Source organism: Eubalaena glacialis, chromosome 8 (genome assembly GCF_028564815.1).
Source record: "Eubalaena glacialis isolate mEubGla1 chromosome 8, mEubGla1.1.hap2.+ XY, whole genome shotgun sequence".
NCBI classification, from domain to species: Eukaryota; Metazoa; Chordata; class Mammalia; order Artiodactyla; family Balaenidae; genus Eubalaena; species Eubalaena glacialis.
In genome coordinates, this window is record NC_083723.1 from 103,594,547 (window position 1) to 103,615,110 (window position 20,564).

Consider the following 20,564-nt stretch of genomic DNA (forward strand, 5'->3'; position numbering starts at 1 on the left):
ATAACAAACATTCAATAAATGTTTGTTGAATGAATGTATATGACATATACAAATAAATGCCATAAATACACTCTATAAGTTTTTTAAAAAATTATATTTGATAATTTTCCCTTAACTTAGCTACAAAGGTGTTTATATGGTTCAAAAGAAAAGTCATTTTATAGTCATGTTTTTTTTTATACATTCAAAAGACCAAATTTAATACATTCAAAACCCAAATCCCCAAAGTGTAACAATTAGGCACCTGAATTAATAATAATTTTCTCATTCATATCCTTCACTTTCAAAGTAACTTCTTGATTAAACTTTAATGTAATTATAAGAGTTAATAACCTTAAAGAGAAAAATAATCAAGTCTCCATTATAATTTTCAGGTAGATTCTTTCTGAAGCAAAATATCACTAGAAAATAACTACCCTTAATAACATGGGAGCTATTCTAACAAATACTTTCTTTCATTAAAAAAGTACATAATTTTGAAGGAAACAGAAGAAACAGTGAGAGAATGAGCCCCATTTGATCTACCCTAGACTCATCAGATGCCAATATCAGCAGTAATATACTTTGCCATGTACTTTGAGAAGGTTGTAAAAATATTCACGTTTCTGTTCCTTTATCTAAGAAGCTGACACTGCTGGGGAAACCTTGTTGATTGGTGCCCTGGAAGAAGCATCTTTTCCAACTTGTGTCTTGTTTTCAAGCTCTCAGTCCCATCCCACTCATCTCGTCACCTTTATAAGGTGATCCAAGTACTAACTTCATTAATTCTCTATTGATAAAGTATCCTCCACATATAATAGAGTATATCTCTTATTAAGTATTTTCTATATATTATCACCTTATATTTAGATTTCACAGGAACTCTAAAATGTATATACTATTAACATCCCCATTGTATAGATGAAGAAACAAAGATTTAAAGAGGTTTTGTTACTGGACCAAGATCACAAAGTAGTGAGTGCTGAAACTGGATTCAAACTCTGAGTATAAAGTCTGTGTTTCTGATCACAATGATAAATACAAACCATTAAATGTGAACTCCTGCAGAAACTCCCCACCACCTCAGATCCTCTCTGCTCCTTCATTTCTGTCCCCATCCTTCATCCAAGGCTCACTGCTTCATCCCCCGTTTAAACCCAATGCCCACACTTAACCCACAATTAGTGAGCCTATGGCACCCCATCTGTTTCTGGGGTTTGCTTATCATTTATCCCTAATTTTTGGCATATGATGAAGTTCATGAATTACAAGAATAAAGAAGGAGTAAAAGAAACCCAGTGCAGTGGGTGAAGTTGAGTAGGATCCAAGGAAGAACTAAGGCAACTCCACTGATTTGCCTGAAGCTTTGAAGGATGCTGGCTCCATCTTGGTCCACACATAAATCTTTATATATTAAGGGAGGAAGTGAAAGCCCTTGTTCTTCATGACTATAAAAGAAATTAGACTTAGAACAGCATGGAGGTTCCTTAAAAAACTAAAAATAGAACTACCATATGACCCAGCAATCCCACAACTGGGCATACACCCTGAGAAAAGCATAATTCAAAAAGAGTCATGTACCAGAATGTTCATTGCAGCTCTATTTACAATAGCCAGGACATGGAATCAACCTAAGTGTCCATTGACAGACGAATGGATGAAGAAGATGTGGCACATATATACAATGGAATATTACTCAGCCATAAAGGGAAAGGAAATTGAGTTATTTGTAGTGAGGTAGACTGACCTAGAGTCTGTCATACAGAGTAAAGTAAGTCAGAAAGAGAAAAACAAATACTGTATGCTAACACATATATATAGAATCTAAAAAACAAAGGTTCTAATGAACCTAGGGGCAGGGCAGGAATAAAGATGCAGATGTAGAGAATGGACTTGAGGACAAGGGGAGGGGGAAGGGTAAGCTGGGCGAAGTGAGAGAGTAGCATTGACATATATACACTACCAAATGTAAAATAGATAGCTAGTGGGAAGCAGCTGCATAGCACAGGGAGATCAGCTTGGTGCTTTGTGTCCACCTAGAGGGGTGGGAGGGAGACGCAAAAGGGAGGGGATATGAGGATATATGTGTACGTATAGCTGATGCACTTTGTTATACAGCAGAAACTAACACACCATTGTAAAGCAATTATACTCCAATAAAGATTAAAAAAAAAAAAACTCCCACAGTTTATCAACTTACTCAGAAAACAGAGGCTGGTATAATTATGCTGCTAAATTTCATGATGGCTTCATTTGTAGGATTAATATTTTATAAGCAGCCTGAAGTTTCCTTAATCAGAAACTGAAATATTACCTAATTTCAAATCAGTCTGTCTATTTATCTCTACAAATTCAATATCGCTACACATGCCGTTCACTTTTTTAAAAATGTATAAATATTTCCAGGAATTACTTCATGACTTGCAAACCTCTATCATCAAGAATAAATTATATAATGTACTTCTAAATTATTAATAATGATTTTCTAAATTTTATTTCAAATACGGTAATTATCAAAAAGGTTAACATAGAACCACTTCATCACATTTGACTTTGCTTCATCTCTATTTACCAAATAAGTAATATCTAATCACAAGGCTATTATGCATCATAAATTCTACAGTTGACATTTTATGTCAGTTTTTCCATATATTGGCATTTTATGTCTCATTTTCTACTTATAAAGGTGGATAAAACAAAGTAGTGTCAAGCCAATTTCATCAATGGTATATATACTAAAACATTCTACTCAGGGCTCTGTGGTGACCTAAATGGGAAGGGAATCTAAAAAAGAGTGGATACATGTATATGTATCACTGATTCACTTTGCTGTACAGCAGAAACTGACACAACACTGCAAAGCAACTATACTCCAATAAAAGTTAATTTAAAAAAGAAAATGAAAACACTAAATAAAAATGATTTATGCACACAAAAAAATAATGAATTAGCTCTAGTAATGGGGTTGTCACAAACAGTTACAAAGAAAGATCATTTGGGGAAGTAAAGATATTTCTCAAAACCTTCTGGCTTCTAATCAAAGCACAGTGCCTAGAACAGAGCCAGCATTGAAACGATTCTTTGTTCCCTTCCTCCCTCTTTCACTTCTTTACATTCCATTTGTACTTTCATTTTCCCATTTCAGGCACTCTTCTCTCCTGGAGATGATTGGAACCGTCTCTTAACTTGTCATCCCTGTCTTCAATCTCTCCCTCCTGTCTGCAAATTGCTGCCATAGTTATTTTTCTAAAACACAAATCCTAGCACTTCATTGTCCTGCTCGGAAAGCTTCAGTTCCCTGTGTCACATTCAAACATCAGAGTTTTGGCAGGGATTTCTAACCAGGCCCAAGTTCATGTTGCTGGTCTCATCTCCAGGCTGCTCCCACGTCACTCGTTTGAATTCTTACACTGTGGATGCTCACTTTCTCAGAACACATACTCTTGCCTGTCTTCCATCTACTATTAAACTGTTTTGTCTGCCATGAATAGTTTTTCCCATCTTGTCCACCTAGAGAAATGTCACTTTCTATTTGTAATTTAAATCAGATGTCACCTGTTCTCTGTGTTGTATTCTTTGAGCCCCCCTTATGTAGTTTCCTAATCTCAGCCTTATGTTGGGTTTGTACATGCCATGCCCATGCCTCTATCATATCACTTATCAAATTGAATTATTGTTGGTAACATGTTTGTGTCTCTCCTCTGTTAAGCTATGACATTTGAAAACTCATAGAACCACATTTTATTAATCTTTGTATTTTTGATGCCTAGCAAAGAGCCCTTTTATTAGATACTTTGTAAGATTCTCAATAAAATGTATGTGGGCTAAAGGAATGATTCATAAAAAATAAAAATAAACAACTAAAAAAACAACAACAGTAAGAACACTGATAGGCATCTATGTTTTAAAAATATACCTTTATCTTTAAAATAATCTGCAGTGAATACAGAGCTGGAAGAGACCTCAGCGTTTAGAGTATTTTAGTATAATCCTTCCATCTAAAAGATGAACCATCTTCTATCTTCTATATTTTCTTCTTTTTTTTTGCTTCTCCTTTTCACCTAACTCTAAAATAAATTTCAAATGGATTATACTCTCTTATAGGGAGAAATCATGATCACTTGATTTTACTGTAAATTGATAATCAATTAATAAAATTCCTTTCCCACTGAGTTCTAACTCATCTTTATCACATCATAAGTTCATATGTATGTATATACAAATACATGTACAAACTGATTTATTTATTATTATATATTGATATCTCTGGCTATTTCTATCTGGTTCTATTTACCATATGTCTGTTCTGGTAATAGTTCCATGCTGGATTGATTATTATAGATTAATGTTATGCTTAAATGTTAACTGTTTGGTAGGAATATTTTTTCTTCATAATCATTTTAGTTATTTTTACTCATTTATTCTCACAATTAAAATTTTAAATATTATTTCAAATTCCAGAAAATACTCCTTTGTCATTTTGGTTGGAACTATACTAAGCCTGAATACAGATTAATTCAGAAAAGATTAACATGTTTCCTCTAATTAGTTTTTCTGTCTACAAACAAGGGATGTCTCTCAATAAAGTTGTCTTCATATGTCTTTAATATTTTTTGGTTCAATTTATTCCAAGATATTTTCTATATATTTTTGCAAAGAAAAGAGTCTCATTTCCCATAATTGTCAATGATTTCTAACATTGGATGTAGGAAAGTTCTTAATGTTTTAATATTAATTTTATATTTGATCATCTTAAAGTAAGTACTTCTAATCTAGTTTTCAATTTATTGTCTTGAGATCAAATCATTTGAAAATAATCATAATACTTTTTCCTTTTTAGTAGTAATCTCTGTTATTTTTGTTCGTTGTTTTACCACATTGGTTAAAATTTATAGAATATTAATAATAGTGCTAATAGGACTAATCCATCTCTGTAATAGGAATAACTATAAATATATAGCCAGTTATAGGCTGAGAGAGATGTGCTTATCATGTTAAACATTTATTCCATTTCTAGTTTGTTTTTGTACTTGTAACAGAAATGAGGGTTATATTTTAATCAAATGTTTTTACAGAATCTTATAATTTTCATTGTCTTATTTGACTTATTAGTGCGTTTGTAATGCATTTCCTAATATTAAGCAGTATTTATTTCTTTTAGATAGCTTAAAGGTACTTTATGTGAAGAAATTTGCTTTAAAACCGTCTGCAATGTTCAGAGACTCTCAAAATTGGATATTTGGAAAATTTGCAGTAAGTCCCTAAAATCAATAAGGTTCCTAAAGAAAAGAAAGTGCTGCTAAATTCCATCTCTATATCAGTCTCTGTAATCAGGCAAATGTTTACATATCTTTCTTAGAATATTGAGCATTGAAATGGTTAGACCACTACCTCAATGTGAGTTTAGGGAAGCTGCTTCATTCAGGGAATTCAATCACAGCATGAAGGTTTGTTGGCATTAAATAATTCCAAAATTGATTCCTCTCTCAGATTCCCACAAATTCTATATGATTTTAATTGTGTCCTCTAGCCTGACAAAAATTCACCCACCTAGAGAAGCAAAGAGATTCAGAGACCACGGCATCACCCCTTTCTCAGATTTTCACCTCTCTGCTCACTTTGTTTAAACTTTCCCCCTAAGCCAATGATAGAAGCTTCCTAAATGTCCCTTTCACCCACTGGGAGTGCCTCATGACAACTAAGTTTGTACTTACTTGATCCTTGCCACTGATAATTTGGAACAGGTCTGACATCCAACCTAAGTTTAGCTAATGAGATTCAAGTTTCCAAGAAGTTAGAACTGGGACCTAAAATACATATATGTTAATCTTAGCACATGTCCTGAACAAACAGCAACTAAATTCTAGAAATGTAGATGGTCTTCTGCTACCTACCCTGTGGACCTAGACGTAGAGAAAACCAATATAAAGAGAACCAAACAAAGCAGACAGAGGGATATTTGGATTTCTGAGAGGTTTTAGTACTTATAACCACTTCTTTTCTTAGACCTTTCTATAGTCTGCCATGGGGTTTCTTGGCACACCCTCATAAATCGTTCCTTTTAGCTTAAAGCAAGCTTAAGTTGGTTTCTGTTACCTACAGTCAAACAACCCTGATTAGTATGCCGCTGCGCCTACCCTGCCCTGCTCAACTATAGAGAAGTAAGGAGACATCTCTGGAATTTCTTTATGATGCATAAGGTTCTCGCGGCAACAGAAAAATCTTTGATTCTATACAAGATGTACAGTATTAATATTTTATTGCCTACAGACCACACCAGAGTAAAGAATTGATATTGTTGCTTAAGTACCTGAAAAATCTGAACTCTTCTTCTTTATTTTATGTTTTTCTTTTGATAAATCTTTGCCTTTAAAAAATTTATAGAAATAGCACTTTGTTCAAATGGTAGCCATAAAAGTAATCCTAAAAGGTAGGGCTTTGTTTCCCTCCAGCTTCCCAAGTAAAATTTTGTTAAATAACATTGCTTATTAGGCTGTAAGAAAATTCATTCTCTCCTTAGAAATAGGTAAGTTTGCTTCTCTCATGTAATGAAACATACATTCCATTGAATGTCCCCTTATATTTTAGCTGCTTAGGAAGCTCAGAACTTAATGTAGTCCTTCATTCTGGTTACTAAATTTGTTTCTTCCCCCTTCAATGGTTTTGATGGTGTCCTTCTACTTGAATAGCCCTATGTGCCTGTTTTTTTTTTTATCAGAAACAGGCAAGGTATTAATAATAAATGAATACTAACAGTAAGCCAATAATGAAATCAAAAAATTGATAAACATCCTGAAAATCAAATTATATATCCCATGATAATCTGCTCATGCCCAGGTCCCTTACCCTATTATAACCGTGCTATTATTACCAGCTATTGGGACACAGAAAAATTTCAAGCTATTTGCAAAATAAATCTCCAAGGAGTTCAGAGAGATTCTCTTTTAAGTTCATACACTAAAATTCATGTATTTTCCATGATCCTCATCTGGAGTACACTTACTCTTGTATCAGACACAGTTCTATTATGCTTCAGTGGGTTCCTATTGCTTTCAAGATGAAGAACAAATCTTAAGAATGACCTGTAAGACATCTCATGATCTATCTGGTCCTGTCTAGTGCTTTACCCTTGTCTCTGACCCTCATCTCCAGATTCCAGCTGTCTCTAACTCCCTAGAATAGGGACATATTTCCCTATCATAAACTTTTAGTCCAACACACCTCTTCTTTCAATACTCATTGCAGATTATATAATTACACCTTTGTGTGCTTATTTGATTGATATCTATGTTCCCCAAGAAACATGTCTGTTTTGACTCTTTTTACCAGTAATATATCTTTAGTACCTATCATAATGCTTACCACATTCTATGTGCTCAATAAATATCTCTTGACTAAGTTAATGAAATTTTATGTGTGTTTCTGTGTCCGTGGTAGATTGAAAGAAGCAAATTATGGAAGGGATCAGTCCAAAAAACAATCACAGCAACAGTAGTCTGATAATGTAGAAGGGGAAAAAAACTTTAAAAAGTGGACAGAAGAACTAAAAAATCATTGGACTCTAGAGGCAAATTGTCTTAATAATCGTTAGACATTATGACTTTTTCAGTAGTCTTTAACAGCATCATTATATTACAGTATAGCATAATAATTAAAGTCATCAAGGAAGGGTTAGGTCTATGGTTAAGAGAGAAATTGATAATTCAACTTTAAAATACTTTAATCCAGTGTTTCTTTAAAAGACTTCCTTCCCTGTCTTCTGGAGATGAGCTTCAGTTAATGAAAAACTATATTCATTTGCATTCCTCTTCCCACTTCTTAACAATTTGGATAAATAAAGTGCTCCCCAACAGTCCGTCACGTTAGGGTAAATAACGTATTGTATTGTAACACTTGTATTGTAACACTCCTCTTTCGCTCCATTTAATAATTGTAAGAAAATTATTTTCAAATTCCCCTTACTATTTATATTCTTAACAAAAGGAACTATGTTATGTAATGTTTCACCAAAATTCTGGTGAAAAAGAGGATACTTTGTGTTGAATGTAAACCAAATTGCGTCTCACGTTGCCTGAACAAAGCAAAAGAAGAAGTTTCCACTTGAATTCTAAATTGAAGATGACCTTGTGCTTTTTTGAGAAAGGCTGGCAGCTGAGGTCACTGGAGTGTATGATGATGGACAGTGCGGCGCCGTGCGTCCTGCTCAGAGGCATGTCCATTGTGTGGATTACAGCCAAACAGAAAGAATTAGACAGCTCAGAGCATTCTATCATTTCATTTGAAAATAATGGTCAAAGTCATGGCAGCAACCATTACAACTTTCATGAAAGAACAGCGGAATTCAATAGTTCCATCACTTGAGACAGGCAGTTTGGCTATTCTCAGCCGAACACTATGAATCCAGCGTATACCAATTTCTTGTGACACTCACAGAAGCAGCATTTCTGCTTCTGCAGTAGGCAAATCTCATTTACACTTGATTGTATGTAGTTCTACCTTACACGATGCAGCTCATTGCTTCAAATTGACCCAATCATTGAATGAAATACAATGAAAAAGAAGATGCAGAAACTTAACACAGCACTCTTAGAATGTAAATATACAGCAACTCCAAATCATCCACTCTCCTCAAGTCATCTTACTGTTTAAAATGCTTAAAATAGGTTTCAAAACAAAATGTCTACAATTCCTTCTTTAATAACGGCATTAACAAAACATTTTCAAAGAAATCTAATCTGTTGCAGGGGTTCCAAATGAGTCTCCTAAGTTACTTCTGAAATAGTGATATTTTGATTGACAGAGACTTATTTTTAACTTCTGCTTCTTTCAGGAGCAGATTAATGGTAGCACCAAAAAAAATATGTTTGAGATTTAAAAGCAGGTGGAAAAACTCACACTTCTGATTAAAAAGGGAACTGCTTCTAATCCTGTGCTTTCCACTCTGCTTGAGTATACTCTATATATGGGGAGAAAAAACACACCCTGTCACTTCTAAAGTGTTTAGATTAAAAAAAAAAAGTTTTGACTTACCGTTAAAATTTACAGCCCGAATATAACCGAGTAGTTCTTTCCCATCAATGGTATTCATTCGTGGGCAAAGGCCAACGTATCCAGGGCAGAGATCTTTGTGCATATTGTGCAGGGCATAAGCCATGGAATACACAGCATCAATTACAAATTGGACCTTTCCTTCCTGTTCGTAAGATGAATCCCGAGCAATTCGCTCCAGGCCTGTAAAAGAAAAGGGAAACCATCAACTGGGGTTAGATTTCACTGAAAATTTGGCATGAGGGCTAAGATTTTCATCATTTGAGGCACACATAAATGAGACAAAACTATTTGATTTTACTCCTGATTATTTTAGTCCTATACTTACTGAGTCAGGTTTTTAAACTGGGTATTGAATGTTTTATTGTGAAAGAACAGAAACTATTTCATTAGCAACAAAAAGATATAAAGTAAATAAGAGACATATAGTTTCATTATCTTCATTTCTACCTTATGAGCTCTCATACTGTACATGCTGGTAATTACCTAGCATTTTGGTAGTGATTTGATCTTTTAAGTAAAATGTGTAGACTGTTGTTCTTTTCATCCACCTCAGCTCCAAAGGCATCATTTAATAAGTGGCCCAAAGTAAGATCTCCCCCTCCACCCCACGTCTGTCCTTGTTTAGAATGTGCTCTGTTTGGGAGCTCTTTTTGTAAATATTAAATGACAGTATTTCCTTAAATGAACTGCTTATCTTTAGAAGAATCATTCAATTTATTTTCTTCTTGAACTCAACTTTTTACTTGTTTTTATTGTTTAATTTTTTCCAGCTCATTGATATACAATTGACATATAACACTGCGTAAGTTTAATAAATACAACACGATGATTTAATACACATACATATTGTGAAATGATTACCTCCAAAAGGTTATTTAACATATCCACCACCTCACATAGTTGCCTTTTTTATTCCTTGTGGTGAGAACTTTTAAGATCCAATCGCTTAGAAACTTTCAAGTATACAACACTGTGTTGTTAACTATAGTCATCTTGCTGTACGTTAGATAAAAGATGTAGAGCTCTCAAAATGAATGTCATTCAGAATAATTGTACCTGTTTTTAGGTATATTTAGGGCTGAGAACTGGCACTGGAGATTACCTTTAGCTTGGCCTTTATCATTTAACATATAATAGAAACATAGAATTAAAAATGGAAGATAAAATTGATGTTAAAAGTTAGATGGTGTATAATTAGTTATAATCCAACATTCTCATTTTGAAGATGAAGAAACTCAGTTTGTGGAGGTGAAATTCACTTAGGACACACAAAGCAGACACAGGAACCACTGCCAGGTCTCAGATATTGAAATCCAATATTCTCTCAATCCCCAGGAAAATGGGGTAGATGGCAAGAATGCTGGACACGCAAGAAAAAAAAACGACAGATAGGACATTGAAGACTTATTAAGGAGACCGAAAAGGATCTATCATTTCCACATCCCCCCAAACCTTATACATCTGGTACCACTGGGAGAGACCAAAAGCAAGCACTTCAAATCTTCCCATAAATGTCAGTTAGTAAACTTTAATAAAAGTCTTTAAGTTCAACAAATATTTCCTTTCTTCACAAACATGCATATTTCCTCTAAATTTAGAGACATGAATTAAGATGGTCGTCTTATATTTGGGTTTTTACACTCTGACAAAACCAGTGACTTTCTTCTAGACAAATGTAGTGGTCAATTCATTCATTTTTATTAATCAGATCATTGAACCTTTTTTCTTCTGGTCTCAATCACTTGCTCCACTCAGACCCTTTAAATGCTGTTTGTTGGTGCTCTATTCCCTGCAGTCTTTTGTGATGCTAAATTCTGCTCCTCCCTTTCAACACACCTTTTCAGACTTTTTTGATGACTCAACATTCCATTCCCCAAGATTGAGTCCTCTTTTATTTTTCCCAACCTCAGAATCCATTCATTCTCAACTATTACTATTGCTAGGGTCTAGAAATAGAAACTGGAATCCAAAATTTTAGTTATAGAGTCCAAAACATTAGATCAACTTATAGTATCAATTTAATTCATTGTGGAATCTAGCTTTCTGGACTTTACTGTCACCTAACTTCCAACCCACATTTCCAATTGCATACCATATTTCTATTTAGTCTGCTTCCATATCAAACTCATAAGATCCAAAACCAGGCTATCATTGTAGGGAATTACATTATTATTTTCTTAAAACCTCCTATTGAGGATTTGGCAGGCATAGGAACACAAAGAGAGAAAAGGCAGATCTAACAAAGAACCTCTTTGAGGTGTCAAAAGGTATACTGTCTCCTTCAACCTGCCTTAGTTGAGTGATCTAAGCTAAGATCCATGCAGATATGGGTGGGGGTTCTGTCCTCTCCCTATCTCTGTGTCCTAGGACAGTACTGTGTATGTCCAGAATATCACCAAGCAACCTATGAAAGCAGCCCTTTCAGCTTTCCATAGTTTTAACCACAAAATAGACAATTCATAAATAAATACTGATGAATGGTCACAGAAACCAACAATATTCAGTTATATCTTTAAAGACCTCATCTGGTGACAAATGGCTCTAGTTAGTCCAGGACTGAGGAGTTTCTCAGGATGTAGGATCACAACCTGGACAGTCCTGGGCAGACCAGCATGGTTGCTTATGAAAAAGGAGGCAAATGATGAGAGAAATTTAATGATAAAAGACTGAAATAACTACACTGAGGGTAGGTCCCTAGGTCTATATGGAGAGATCCTTGTGTTTCATTTATTTTGCATCACTGAACTTGATAACTGAAAAGGAAGACTAGGCATCCCAGAGCAGTTGTTCCCATCTTAGTTATCTTCTTAAGTACAGATTCTGCAGTGCCATCCAGACTTAATGAATCAGAATCTCCCAACTTGAGGACATGAATAATCTGTAATTTCAAAACATAGATATCTAACTGTCTTAGTCAGTTTGGGCTACTATAACAAAGTACCACAGACTGGGTGGCTTGTAAACAACAGGAATTTATTTCTCAGAGCTCTGAGTCTGGACTTCCAGACTCAGGATGCCAGCATAGACAGGTTCTGGTGAAGGCTCTCTTCTGGGTTGCAGGTGTCTGTTTTCTTACATCCTCAATATGGCAGAAAGCAGAGAGGAAGCAAGCTCTCTTATGACTCTTAGAAGGGCACTAATCTCATTCATGAGGGCTCTACCCTCAAGATGGTATCTGATCCTAATTACCTCCCAAAGGCCCACCTCTAATACCATCACGTTAGGGGGTAGGGTTTCAACATAGGAATATGGTGGGGGGGGAACACAAGCATTCAGTCTAAAGCACTCATATTCCAGGTTATGTTGATTGTATTGCTGCTCTGTAAACTCTTCTGCTGCGTGCTCACATGCAAACACACACACACACACACACACACACTTTAAAGAAAAAAGAGGAATTCCATGTCTCCATTACTAAAGGAGTATGGTCAGCAGGCATAGGATTGGCAGAAAATGCCAAAGCCAAATTGATTCAAAGAAAGTAATGACCATGAGAACTTAAGGCATTCGGAAATTTTCCACAATCCATGGGATATATGGAAGAGCTAGATGTGTATGAATATTTTATATTTTTAAATTTACTCTATCCCCAAATGTTCTGAATTTAACACACTAGGATTTTATTTTAATGCTACTGCAACCTCCTACAAGTCTGTAAGATATTTCTGAGCATTCAATAATTGAGATAAAGTTATATACAACAGTTTCCTGATATACTTTTAATATAGATACCCTAAATTAATAGACATACTCTTCCTTAGATTCCCCCCAATATTTTTCCACCTTCATGTATAATGGATTTATATTAATTCTGAAACACCACACCATCTTATTAAAGGAAAATATTTAAATTTTCACTAGTTAAACTATTTATTTCCTTGACTAGTTATAAACTCCAATTAGTTTGAGTAAAGATTAAATATATACAACTTTGCTTTTTTTTCTTTTAAAGTAAAAGTTCATAAGGCTCTCTAGTAACTATTGCCACACAAGTCAATGGACACTATAAGACATTTTTCATAAATCAATGTATGTACATGGTGACAAACTAAAAGACTGATCACTATTACCATTTCTAAATTTAAAAGGAAATTATCTGATTTCTTTTCAGGCTGTTTAGACAAGGTATTTCTCTATTCCCTAAAACTTCAAACTCATAATGACACTTAAGATTTTACAGGATCTAGAGTTTGCCCCTCACTTCCTATATCTGCTTCTCTTGATCATCTAAGAGAATAATTTAGGAAGCTGACAGTGACTCATCAACTTAATTGCCTGTAAAATTTCATTATGCTATCGTTTCTAAAGTTAGCGTTAATGTATTGTTACAAAGTGCTAAACATTGTTAAAGGCTGTATGTCAGCCATCCATTTAAAACACTGATTGTAAAGTTGTGATGTCTTTTAGTGTATAGCTTAAAATTAACAACATATAGCTAAGAGTTTGTGTGCTGGGAGATGAAGTCAGCCTCATAAATTTTATAGCAAGATTGTTTTATGTTTTCATTAATGAAATTGAAAACCCTGACAGTATCTCTGTCCCTGGAACACACAGTAAATTCTTATTGGTCGGAGGTCTGGGCAAGATGGCAGAAGAGTAAGATGCGGAGATCACCTTCCTTCCCACAGATACATTAGAAATACATCTACACATGGAACTGCTCCTACAGAACACCCACTGAACGCTGGCAGAAAACGTCAGACCTCCCAAAAGCTTTATTTTATTTTATTTTATTCTCTTTCTTTCTTTCTATTTTTTCTCCGTTTTATTCTTAGCCGTGTGGATGAAAGGCTCTTGGTGCTCCAGCCAAGCATCAGGGCTGTGCCTCTGAGGTGGGAGAGCCAACTTCAGGACACTGGTCCACAAGAGACCTCCCAGCTCCACGTAATACCAAATGGTGAAAATCTCTCAGAGATCTCCATCTCAACATCAAGACCCAGCTTCACTCAACGACCAGCAAGCTACAGTGCTGGACACCCTATGCCAAACAACTAGCAAGACAGGAACACAGCCCCATCCATTAGCAGAGAGGCTGCCTAAAATCATAATAAGGCCACAGACACCCCAAAACACACCACCAGACGTGGACGTGCCCACCAGAAAGACAAGATCCAGCCTCATCCACCAGAACACAGGCACTAGTCCCCTCCACCAGGAAGACTACACAACCCACTGAAACAACCTTAGCCCTGGGGACAAATACCAGAAACAACGGGAACTATGAACCTGCAGCCTGTGAAAAGGAAGACCCCAAACACAGTAAGATAAGCAAAATGAGAAGACAGAAAAACACACAGCAGATGAAGGAGCAGGGTCAAAACACACCAGACCTAACAAAGGAAGAGGAAATAGGCAGTCTATCTGAAAAAGAATTCAGTATAATGATAGTAAAGATGATCCAAAATCTTGGAAATAGAATAGACAAAACGCAAGAAACATTTAACAAGGACGTAGAAGAACTAAAGAGGAACCAAGCAACGATGAAAAACACAATAAATGAAATTAAAAATACTCTAGACGGGATCAATAGCAGAATAACTGAGGCAGAAGAACGGATAAGTGACCTGGAAGATAAAATAGTGGAAATAACTACTGCAGAGCAGAATAAAGAAAAAAGAATGAAAAGAACTGAGGACAGTCTCAGAGACCTCTGGGACAACATTAAACGCACCAACATTTGAATTATAGGGGTCCCAGAAGAAGAAGAGAAAAAGAGAGGGACTGAGAAAATATTTGAAGAGATTATAGTTGAAAACTTCCCTAATATGGGAAAGGAAATAGTTAATCAAGTCCAGGAAGCACAGAGAGTCCCATACAGGATAAATCCAAGGAGAAACACGCCAAGACACATATTAATCAAACTATCAAAAATTAAATATAAAGAAAACATATTAAAAGCAGCAAGGGAAAAACAACAAATAACACACAAGGGCACCCCCATAAGGTTAACAGCTGATCTTTCAGCAGAAACTCTGCAAGCCAGAAGGGAGTGGCAGGATATACTTAAAGTGATGAAGGAGAAAAACCTACAACCAAGATTACTCTACCCAGCAAGAATCTCATTCAGATTTGATGGAGAAATTAAAACCTTTACAGACAAGCAAAAGCTGACAGAGTTCAGCACCACCAAACCAGCTTTACAACAAATGCTAAAGGAACTTCTCTAGGCAGGAAACACAAGAGAAGGAAAACACCTACAATAACAAACCCAAAACATTTAAGAAAATGGGAATAGGAACATACATATCGATAATTACCTTAAATGTAAATGGATTAAATGCTCCCACCAAAAGACACAGACTGGCTGAATGGATACAAAAACAAGACCCATATATATGCTGTCTACAAGAGACCCACTTCAGACCTAGGGACACATACAGACTGAAAGTGAGGGGATGGAAAAAGATATTCCATGCAAATGGAAATCAAAAGAAAGCTGGAGTAGCAATTCTCATATCAGACAAAATAGACTTTAAAATAAAGACTATTACAAGAGACAAAGAAGGACACTATATAATGATCAAGGGATCGATCCAAGAAGAAGGTATAACAATTGTAAATATTTATGCACCCAACATAGGAGCACCTCAATACATAAGGCAAATACTAACAGCCATAAAAGGGGAAATCGACAGTAACACAATCATAGTAGGGGACTTTAACACCCCACTTTCACCAATGGACAGATCATCCAAAACGAAAATAAATAAGGAAACACAAGCTTTAAATGATACATTAAACAAGATGGACTTAATTGATATTTATAGGACATTCCACCCAAAAACAACAGAATACACATTTTTATCAAGTGCTCATGGAACATTCTCCAGGATAGATCATATCTTGGGTCACAAATCAAGCCTTGGTAAATTTAAGAAAATTGAAATCGTATCAAGTATCTTTTCCGACCACAACGCTATGAGACTAGATATCAATTACAGGAAAAGATCTGTAAAAAATACAAACACATGGAGGCTACGCAATACATTACTTAATAACGAAGTGATCACTGAAGAAATCAAAGAGGAAATCAAAAAATACCTAGAAACAAATGACAATGGAGACACGACGACCCAAAACCTATGGGATGCAGCAAAAGCAGTTCTAAGAGGGAAGTTTATAGCAATACAAGCCTACATCAAGAAACAGGAAACATCTCGAATAAACAACCTAACCTTCCACCTAAAGCAATTAGAGAAAGAAGAACAAAAAATCCCCAAAGCTAGCAGAAGGAAAGAAATCATACAGATATTACAATAGGGGAGGGGCAAGATGGCGGAAGAGTAAGACGCGGAGATCACCTTCCTCCCCACAGATACATGAGAAATACATCTACACGTGGAACTGCTCCTACAGAACACCCACTGAACGCTGGCAGAAGACGTCAGACCTCCCAAAAGGCAAGAAAATCCCCACGTACTTGGGTAGGGCAAAAGAAAAAAGAAATAACAGAGACAAAAGAATAGGGACGGGACCTGCACCAGTGGGAGGGAGCTGTGAAGGAGGAAAGGTTTCCACACACTAGGAAGCCCCTTCGTGGGCAGAGACTGCGGGTAGCAGAGGGGGGAAGCTTCGGAGCCACGGAGGAGAGCGCAGCCACATTGGTGCGGAGGGCAAAGCGGAGATTCCCGCACAGAGGAGCGGTGCCGACCAGCACTCACCAGCCCGAGAGGCTTGTCTGCTCAGCCGCCGGGGCGGGCGGGGCCTGGGAGCTGGGGCTCGGGCTTCGGTGCTAGCCGGGAGGGAGTCCGGGAAAAAGACTGCAGCTGCCAAAGAGGCAAGAGAATTTTTCTTGCCTCTTTGTTTCGCGGCGCGCAAGGAGAGGGGATTCAGAGCGCCGCCTAAACGAGCTCCAGAGACGGGCGCGAGCCGCGGCTATCAGCGCGGATCCCACAGCAACAGGGACGCAGAGGGAAAAACGGAGAGATTCCCGCACAGAGGCTCGGCGCCGAGCAGCACTCACCAGCCCGAGAGGCTTGTCTGCTCACCTGCCGGGGCGGGCGGGGGCTGGGAGCTGAGGCGCGGGCTTCGGTCGGATCCCAGGGAGAGGACTGGGGTTGGCTGCGTGAACACAGCCTGAAGGGTCTAGCGCACCACAACTAGCCGGGAGGGTGCACGAGAAAAAGTCTGCAGCTGCCGAAGAGGCAGGAGACTTTTTCTTGCCTCTTTGTTTCGCGGCGTGCAAGGAGAGGGGATTCAGAGCGCCACTTAAACGAACTCCAGAGACGGGCGCGAGCCGCGGCTATCAGCGCGGACCCCAGAGACGGGCATGAGACGCTAAGGCTGCTGCTGCCGCCACCAAACAGCCTGTGGGCGAGCACAGGTCATTCTCCACACCTCCCCTCCCGGGAGCCTGTGCAGCCCGCCACGGCCAGGCTCCCGTAATCCGGGGACAACTTCCCCGGGAGAGCGCACGGCGCGCCTCAGGCTGCTGCAACGTCACGCCGGCTTCTGCCGCCGCAGGCTCGCCCCGCCTCCTCCGTACCGCTCCCTCCCCCCGGCCTGAGTGAGCCAGAGCCCCCGAATCAGCTGCTCCTTTAACCCCGTTCTGTCTGGGCGGGGAACAGACGCCCTCAGGGGACCTACATGCAGAGGCGGGTCCAAATCCAAAGCTGAACCCCGGGAGCTGTACGAACAAAGAAGAGAAAGGGAAATCTCTCCCAGCAGCCTCAGAAGCAGCGGATTAAAGCTCCACAAACAACTTGATGTGCCTGCATCTGTTGAATACCTGAATAGACAACGAATCATCCCAAATTTAGGAGATGGACTTTGGGAGCAGGATATATTAACTTTTCCCCTTTTCCTTTTTTTTGTGAGTGTAGATGTGTATGCTTCTGGGTGAGATTTTGTCCCTATAGCTTTGCTCTCACCGTTAGTCCTAGGGTTAGGTCCGTCCGTTTTTTTTTTTTTTTTTTTTTTGGCTTAAAAAATTCTTTTTTCCCTAATAAATGTTTTCTTAATAATTCTTTCCTTATTTTCTATTTTTAAAAAAAATTTTTTAATAAGTTTTTTCATATTTTTTATTTTAAAAAATTAAAAAATTTTTCTTAATAAATTTTTTCTAAATAATTTTTTTCTTATTTTTAGTATAAAAAATTAATAAATCTATTTTTAAAAAATTAAAAAAAAATTTTTTTTCTTAATAAATTTACTCTTCATAATTTTTTTTTCTTATTTTTTATTATAATTGCTTTATTTTATTTTATTTTATCCTCTTTTTTTCTTTCTTTCCATTTTTTCTCCCTTTTATTCTGAGCCGTGTGGATGAAAGGCTCTTGGTGCTCCAGCCAGGCATCAGGGCTGTGCCTCTGAGGTGGGAGAGCCAACTTCAGGACACTGGTCCACAAGAGACCTCCCAGCTCCACGTAATACCAAACAGCGAAAATCTCTCACAGATCTCCATCTCAACATCAAGACCCAGCTTCACTCAACGACCAGCAAGCTACAGTGCTGGACACCCTATGCCAAACAACTAGCAAGACAGGAACACAGCCCCATCCATTAACAGAGAGGCTGCCTAAAATCATAATAAGGCCACAGACACCCCAAAACACACCACCAGACGTGGACGAACCCACCAGAAAGACAACATCCAGCCTCATCCACCAGAACACAGGCACTAGTTCCCTCCACCAGGAAACCTACACAACCCACTGAACCAACCTTAGCCACTGGGGACAGATACCAAAAACAACGGGAACTACGAACCTGCAGCCTGTGAAAAGGAGACCCCAAACACAGTAAGATAAGCAAAATGAGAAGACAGAAAAACACACAGCAGATGAAGGAGCAGGGTCAAAACACACCAGACCTAACAAATGAAGAGGAAATAGGTAGTCTACCTGAAAAAGAATTCAGAATAATGATAGTAAGGATGATCCAAAGTCTTGGAAATAGAATAGACAAAATGCAAGAAACATTTAACAAGGACGTAGAAGAACTAAAGAGGAACCAAGAAACGATGACAAGCACAATAAATGAAATTAAAAATACTCTAGATGGGATCAATAGCAGAATAACTGAGGCAGAAGAACGGATAAGTGACCTGGAAGATAAAATAGTGGAAATAACTACTGCAGAGCAGAATAAAGAAAAAAGAATGAAAAGAACTGAGGACAGTCTCAGAGACCTCTGGGACAACATTAAACGCACCAACATTCGAATTATAGGGGTCCCAGAAGAAGAAGAGAAAAAGAAAGGGACTGAGAAAATATTTGAAGAGATTATAGTTGAAAACTTCCCTAATATGGGAAAGGAAATAGTTAATCAAGTCCTGGAAGCACAGAGAGTCCCATACAGGATAAATCCAAGGAGAAACACACCAAGACACATATTAATCAAACTATCAAAAATTAAATATAAAGAAAACATATTAAAAGCAGCAAGGGAAAAACAACAGATAACACACAAGGGCATCCCCATAAGGTTAACAGCTGATCTTTCAGCAGAAACGCTGCAAGCCAGAAGGGAGTGGCAGGATATACTTAAAGTGATGAAGGAGAAAAACCTACAACCAAGATTACTCTACCCAGCAAGGATCTCATTCAGATTTGATGGAGAAATTAAAACCTTTACAGACAAGCAAAAGCTGACAGAGTTCAGCACCACCAAACCAGCTTTACAACAAATGCTAAAGGAACTTCTCTAGGCAGGAAACACAAGAGAAGGAAAACACCTACAATAACAAACCCAAAACATTTAAGAAAATGGGAATAGGAACATACATATCGATAATTACCTTAAATGTAAATGGATTAAATGCTCCCACCAAAAGACACAGACTGGCTGAATGGATACAAAAACAAGACCCATATATATGCTGTCTACAAGAGACCCACTTCAGACCTAGAGACACATACAGACTGAAAGTGAGGGGATGGAAAAAGATATTCCATGCAAATGGAAATCAAAAGAAAGCTGGAGTAGCAATTCTCATATCAGACAAAATAGACTTTAAAATAAAGACAATTACAAGAGACAAAGACGGACACTATATAATGATCAAGGGATCGATCCAAGAGGAAGGTATAACAATTGTAAATATTTATGCACCCAACATAGGAGCACCTCAATACATAAGGCAAATACTAACAGCCATAAAAGGGGAAATCGACAGTAACACAATCATAGTAGGGGACTTTAACACCCCACTTTCACCAATGGACAGATCATCCAAAATGAAAATCAATAAGGAAACACAAGCTTTAAATGATACATTAAACAAGATGGACTTATTTGATATTTATAGGACATTCCACCCAAAAACAACAGAATACACATTTTTCTCAAGTGCTCATGGAACATTCTCCAGGATAGATCATATCTTGGGTCACAAATCAAGCCTTGGTAAATTTAAAAAAATTGAAATCGTATCAAGTATCTTTTCCGACCACAACGCTATGAGACTAGATATCAATTACAGGAAAAGATCTGTAAAAAATACAAACACATGGAGGCTACACAATACACTACTTAATAACGAAGTGATCACTGAAGAAATCAAAGGGGAAATCAAAAAATACCTAGAAACAAAT

The 20,564-nt window shown here is 37.4% G+C and overlaps 1 protein-coding gene across 2 annotated transcripts in view; it reads right to left on the reverse strand.

The window, feature by feature from the left end:
- GRM8 (glutamate metabotropic receptor 8) overlaps positions 1 to 20,564 on the reverse strand; it is a 761,438-nt gene that overhangs the window by 268,208 nt on the left and 472,666 nt on the right. For both annotated transcript variants that reach the window (XM_061198012.1, XM_061198014.1), the window contains exon 6: positions 9,010 to 9,210. In XM_061198012.1, the coding sequence (XP_061053995.1) occupies positions 9,010 to 9,210 (201 nt within the window). The remainder of the gene's footprint in view (positions 1 to 9,009; positions 9,211 to 20,564) is intronic.